Here is a 7199-nt window from a genome sequence, read left to right as displayed (position 1 = left end):
CGCAAGACAGTCTTAGTGGAGGAATAATGTTCCTTGGGATCTAGGAAACTTTTTTTTTCATTTTCCAAGGTGAGATTATAAAACAATGAATTTAAATTCTGTCCCCTTGAAACTCTGCCTCGTGGTCTGACAGTGTAAGGTTTTCTCAGACGTATTGATTAAAAGTCATCTACTCAGAGAGTTGTCATAGGTAGCTAGTTGGCATAGCAGATAGAGTGCCAGGCCTGAAGTCATGAAGACTCATCTTGAGTTCTAATCTGGCCTCAGACACATACTAGCTGTGTGACCCTGGCAAGTCACTAATCTTGTTTGTATTAGTTTTCCCATCCACAAAATGAGCTGGAGAAGGAAATGGAAAAACACTCCAGTATCTTTACCAAGAAAATCCTAAATGAGGTCACAAAGAATTGGACACAGCTGAAACAATTGAACAACAATAAAATGGAAATCTCAGAAATGTACAAATTAGACAAAGTTATCTTCTCTCCCACACACTCAGGGAAGATTAACTGGAGGCAGCATCCGAAGGACAGGACAGAAGTACCATTGCTCTTCATTTCAGGATGAGTTACCATATTGTTTACTGCAAAGTAGTTTCTTGAGAACCTGATGAACCTCTTTGTTCCTTAGGGTATAGATCACAGGATTAAAGATGGGGGTGACCACAGTGTAGAGCAGAGCAAAGACCTTAGAGAGAAGCTTGGAGTGAACAGCAGAGGGTGCTATATACATGACTATAAGTGTCCCATAGAAAGTGGACACCACAGCCAGGTGAGAGGAACATGTAGAGAAGGCCTTCCTTCGCCCAGCCCCTGTGGGTACTTTCAGCACAGCCACAAGGATGCGACATAAGAAGTCAGGATGAGAGCAAATGGAATGGTAAGGCAGATCACAGAGAGGATGAATGTTGTTTCTTGTAGTACCCGGGAGTCAGAGCAGGCCAGTCCCACCACAGGCTTGAAATCACAATAAAAGTGGTTGACGTGGTTGGAGCCACAGAACTTCAGCTGTGCCATCAGAGTCACAATTGGGCTACCCACTGCAAAACCAGATAGCCATGCTGTAACCACCAGACCCACACAATGCTTGGATCCCATCAGGAGTGAATAATGGAGTGGGTGGCAAATGGCCAAGTATCGGTCATAGGCCATGATAGCCAGAAGGAAGCATTCAGTTGTGACCAGTGAGCCAAAAATAAAGAATTGGAGCAAGCAACCAGCCAGGGAGATGGCCTCCTTCCTCAAGAAACCTGCTAGCGTCTTAGGCACTACTGTGGAAGTATAGAGTATCTCTAGGAAAGAGAGATTGGCCAAGAAGAAATACATGGGTGTGTGGAGCCCTGGGGAGCTGACCACAGCCACTATAATCAGCATACTTCCCAGAATGGTGCTTAAATAGACAATGGTTGAGAAAATGAAGAAGAGGAAGTACTGGTCAGGGAGCTCAGAGAAACCAAGGAGGACAAACTCTGTAATGATAGATTGATTCCCAGTGAAAGTGGTTTCCATCAAGGCAATTCAAGCTGCTTTCAATTAATGAGCACAGAGAAGAGACTTCAAGGCATCTCAGAATCTCCTGAAGAGTCTGGGTCTGAAGTTAGTGGGGTTAGGAAAATAAAAAAAACGGGTAGATCTTTAGGAAACTTTATATGTATACATCTCATTTCTCTAAATTCCCAGTAAACTATCTTAAATTCAGCAGAACCAAAATTTGACTAAACATTCATTGGAATATAAGCAAGGGCAAGAACTTTTTATTAGTTTCATCTTTATAACCCAGCATCTAGCACATTGTTTTACACATAGTAGGTATTTGATAATGCTTGTTGGATTGGATTGGATCATCTCCTCCACAAAATGTTTCCCTTCCCAACTAGCCTATCTCTATGAACAGCACCATTATTCTTCCAGTCACCAAAACTCAAAATAATAGAATCAACTTTGGCTTTTCTTTTCACTTCACCTCCTAAATGCAATGAGTGAGTCACCCAATCCTATCCATTCACCATTTGCCATATTTCTCATAGTCCTTACTTTCCAATGGATAGAGGGCTGGACCTGAAGTCAAGAGGACCTGAGTTCAAATTTAGACACTCACTAGCTGGCGTATCACTGAGCATGGTCACTTAACATCTGTCTGCCTCTGTTTCTTCTTCTCTAAAGTGGAAATAATAATAGCTCCTACCTCCCAGGGTTGGTGTGAGAATAAAATGAGATATTTGTAAAGCACTTTGCAAACCTTAAAGTACTATATAAATGCTAGTTATCATTATCATCATCATCATCATCATTATTCCCACTGCTCTTAAGTCTAGGCCCTAAGATCCATACCTAGGTTATTGGGGTAGTTCCCAAATCATCTCCTTCGTTCACTTTCAGGATAATTTTCCTTAAATATCACTTTGAGTATGTTATTCCCTTGCTAATTCATTTTAAATGACTCAAAATTGCCTACAACTTTACATCAAGTAGAAACCCTCTTGTTGGTGATAACGACGATGGGGTTCATTCAATGAGACAAATCAAGGACTAAATGATATCATTATAGCCTCCCCCCAAAATCTCAGATTTTCTGAAAAGTTATTCCCCATATTACTGCATCCCACCTTGTTTGCTAGGTTACCCTGAAGTCTCTTGTATTCAGTGAGTCTAATCCTAGGTCTTAACAATACATCAAAAATGTAGGTTCTAAACAAAGCCAATGCAACCAAGATTAGAAGGAAATCAGAAAGCTGGGAAACAATTTTTATAGCCAGTGTCTCTGATAAAGAACTCATTTCTAAAATAACATAAAGAACTGAGTCAAATTCATAAGAATATAAGTCATTCCCCAATTGATAAATGGTCAAAGGACATGAAGAGGCAGTTTTCAGATGAAAAAATTGACAAGCTATCTATCGTCATATTAAAAAAAAAATGCTCTAAAACATTGTTGATTAGAAAAATGCAAATTAAAGCAACTCTGAGGTACCACCTCACACTTATCATTTTGGCTAATATGACAAAATAGGAAAATGATAAATGTTGGAGAAGATGTGGGAAAATAGGAACACTAATGTATTGGTGGCATTGTGAACTGAACGAACCATTCTGAAGAATAAGTTGGAACTATATCCAAAGAGCTATAGAACTTTGCATACCCATTGATCCAATAATACCACTACTAGATCTGTATCCCAAAGAGATCATAAAAAGGAGGAAATGACTCATACATACAAAAATATTTACAGCAGCTCTTTTTTGTGGTGGCCAAGAATTGGAAATTGAGGGGATGCCCATCAATTGGACAATGGCTGAACAGGTTGTGGTAATGGATGGATGGATGTAATGTATGTAAGGATGAATGTAATGGAATTCTATTATGCTATAAGAAATGATGAGCAGGACTATTTCCAAAAAACCTAGAAAGACTTAAATGAACTGATGCTGAGTGAAGTGACCAGAACCAGGAGAACATTGTACATAGTAACAACATTGTGTGTCCAACTTTGATAGACTTAGCTCTTCTCAGCAATACAATGATCTAAGACAATTCCAAAAGATCATGAAGGAAAATTCTATCCAAATCCAAAGAACTATGGAGTCTGAACGCAGACAGAAGCATACTATTTTCTCTCTCTCTCTCTTTTTTCTTCCTTGTGGTTTTCCCCTTTTGTTCTGAGTCTTCTTTCACAACATGACTACTATGGGAAAATGTTTAATGTGATTGTACATGTATCAGCCTGTATCAGATTGCTTGCTGTCTTGGGGGGAGTAGGGAGGGAAGGAGAAAAAAAAATTGAAATTCAAAATCTTATAAAAGTGAATGTTGAAAACTATCTTTACATGTAATTGGAAAAAATAAAATACTATTAAGTGGGAGGGGATTTAGGTGTTTTCCATCTTTAAAGAAAGCCCTATGAGGCATATTTTCTTTCTTTCTTTTCTTTTTTGAAGACCTTTAGTGATGGAGAACTCACTTGTTTGGAAAGCAGCCCTTTGCATTGTTAGATGGTTCTAATTGTTAAGAAGTATGACATGTTCAGTCAATATGTGTCTGAGTCCCTATAACTTTCATCCATTAATCATAGTTATGCCCTCTGGAAACACAGAAAAATTTCCAATCTCTCTTCCACCTGACAGCTTCTCAAATATTTGAAGGTAGTTATTATGCACTCCTCCTTCCAAGTCTTCTCCATGCTAAACATTTCCAATTCATTTTAACTGATCTCTATATAACTGGTTTCAAGGCACTTCACCCTACCATGGACACGGACAAGTTTTTAGTTTTCTTGAGTCATCACTACCATAACTGGACAGGATACTGCATTTGAGTTCTAACCATACTGAAGAAAACTGGACTACCTTGTAGACACTATGCTACTCCTAATGTAGCCTAAGATTGCATTCACTTTTTTGTCTTCTCTGTTACTCTTTTGACTTTTACTACTCTTTCTCTTTCTCTTAGGTAATTTCACATTTACCCTCCATCAGAGGTTGTGATTCTCCCCCACAATTTATGGATAAGTTCCAAGGAATGAGTTGCTGAATATCAAAAAAACTTTTTGGTGGTGACAGCAAAATCTCTCCTTCCGCACAGAGTCATCAATATGTGTAATTGCAATGGAGAGTCACCTATAATATGCAATTTGCAAAACATCATATCAGTTTCCCTTATCAAAAATACCTCCCATGTAAAGTACAACATTAATGACTCATTACATTGTGTATAGCATTGCTTTCTTCATAAGGGTCAAGTAAAACAATTCTGGAATTGGTTAACACATTGAATCTAATAATAGTAACTAGAATATAGAGTGTTTTTCAAAGCATTTTACAGATATTACCACATTGAATACTCATGACAACCCTTTAAGGCAAGTACTATTAGTATTCTCATTTTTAGAGAAAGAAACTGGAGTTTATAAAGGTTAAATAACTCATCCACAATCCCACAGCTAATAAATGTCTTAGGCAGGATTTGTACTCAGGTCTTCATATCTTCAAGTTCAACATGTTATACAGTGTACCACTTTTACAGGTCAATGTGAATAAACTTCTCAAAGGCTATCTTCCATGACAGGAATAAGTGAGTAATCACGAGAACATTGGGTTCCTGGGAATTAGAAGAAATTGGGGAGGGAGGAGAAGAGAAACACTGAACAGGTATAAAGGGTGTTATCAGTAAACATATAGACAAACAAGGAGGATAGGGTGGAAAGAGCAGCTGACACTTAAACTTCATCCTCATCTGAATTGGTTAAATGAATACACACACATATGTATATATTCTATGTATATATGTATGTATGTGTATATATATTATATATGTGTGTGTGTGTATATATATATATGTGTGTGCATATATATATATATATATATATATATATATATATATATGTATATATATATATATATATATATATATATATATATATTATGGGAAGAGTAGCTAGGTGGCATAGTGGATAGAGTGTCAGACCTGGACTCAGGAAGACTCATCTTCCTCAGTTCAAATCCACTATCATTTGCATAACAGGTGTGTATCTGCAATTGCCTTCTTGGATATTCCTTACACTAATTACATAACAAGTAAAGTGGTAGTAGTGGTAGTGGTGGTGGTGGTGGTAGTAGTAGTAAAAGTAGTAGTAATAGTAGTAGTAATAGTAGTAGTAGTAGTAGTAGTAGTAGTAGTAACATAACAGGTTAGTCCAAAACTGAAATGAGCTGCCTCCAGGATAATAACACATTCCTTAGGGAAACCGTGAAAGGTAGGTAATACAAGTATTATTATTCCCATTTTATAGTTAAGGAACTATATGTCACTTTCTCAAGATGACATGTAAATAGCAGAGCCCCAAATTCCAACTCCAGTTGTCTGACTCCCAATCGAGTGTTCTACTCCAGAAAGCCTTTAAGGTAATAGCATGCTTTGTCCTTCCTGGAAGAGGCCAGGTATGGGAATATTGAGAGGATATTCTTATATCAGGTAGAAGGATGGATCAGATATTCACATTCATAATGTTCCAAAGTAGGAAGGGACCTGCTTTGGAACTCTATGAATGTGAAAGTCATACAAGTAGGGCAACTAGAGGAGGAAAGAACAAATGAGATGGCAGAGATCAGACCATTTCTATTCAAAAAGAAAAGGAAGGAATATGTGCCCATAGGGGTTTCTTTAAAAGTGGAGAAGACCCAAAGCCCTTGACAAACAGGTAAAAAAGACAAGTACTAGACTCACTCAATACAACAAAAGATGTAAGACAGCAACAACCTGGGTAGGAGCCACCAGAGGCCCCTGGGAAATATTCTTCAGTGCATCTCATGAAATGAACAAACAGCTAAATAGTACAAAAAATAGGGACAACTAGGTGGCACAGTGGATAGCTCACTGGCCCTGGATTCAGGAGGACCTGAGTTCAAATCCAGCCTCAGACATATAACATTTACTAGTTGTGTGACCCTGGGCAAGTCACTTTACCCCATTGCCTAGCCAAAAAAAGAATAGTACAAAAAATACATACAAATACATCTTTGTGTTTCATTCAGGCCAATGCTTTCCTGTTTGGTGATTTATCTTAGTGGTCAAAGGTCCCATCCCCTGCTGGCTGATCAAAGCCACAGCTTGCACTCCTTCATTTTTCACATTCACTTAGAGCAGGAGTTCTTAACCTGGAGTCCATGAATGGATTTCAGGGGGTCCATGAATTTTTTTAATATCTTGAAACTGTTTTAATATAATTAATTTCCTTTGTAATCTTGTGTGTTGTATTTTATGCATTTAAATCATTGTTCTGAGAAGTGACGCATGAGACAAAAAAGATTAAAAACCTCTGACTTAGAAGTGCAATAAAATTTGTGCAAAAGCAATTTAACACCCATGGGACAGTGGAAATGATCCAAGGAACAACATAATTTAATTTCTTAAACTATTAATGCCTCCTTACCCTTTTTTGGACCTATCCCTCCATGCTTTACAAAAACATTGCAAACCTCTGGTCTCTATCCTCATAAATAAACAGGAAAATATGCTGAATGTCTATGGCAAGATAGGGGTAGTTGAAAGATGGGGCAATTAGAAAAGAGTGTAAGAGGGAACAATTAGGCATTAATTCTGGAAAGAGTCTAGACTAGGACTGTGGCAAGTTTTAAATACCAGGGTATAGAGTTTGTATTTTACCCTGAAAGCAATGGAGAGCAAGCCAATAAAACTTCTTGAAC

The 7199-nt window shown here is 37.8% G+C and overlaps 1 protein-coding gene across 1 annotated transcript; it reads right to left on the bottom strand.

Moving 5' to 3' along the window:
* Positions 1–558: 558 nt before the first annotated feature.
* OR11A1 (olfactory receptor family 11 subfamily A member 1) lies at positions 559–1508 on the bottom strand. The gene is given in 2 exon segments (XM_020978853.1): positions 559–848; positions 851–1508. Coding segments are annotated over 2 exon segments (948 nt in total).
* Positions 1509–7199: the final 5691 nt, after the last annotated feature.

This window comes from Phascolarctos cinereus, unplaced genomic scaffold, assembly GCF_003287225.1.
Source record: "Phascolarctos cinereus isolate Bilbo 61053 unplaced genomic scaffold, phaCin_HiC Scaffold_5;HRSCAF=322, whole genome shotgun sequence".
Classification (NCBI taxonomy): Eukaryota; Metazoa; Chordata; class Mammalia; order Diprotodontia; family Phascolarctidae; genus Phascolarctos; species Phascolarctos cinereus.
This window is presented reverse-complemented; position numbering and strand designations above follow the sequence as displayed.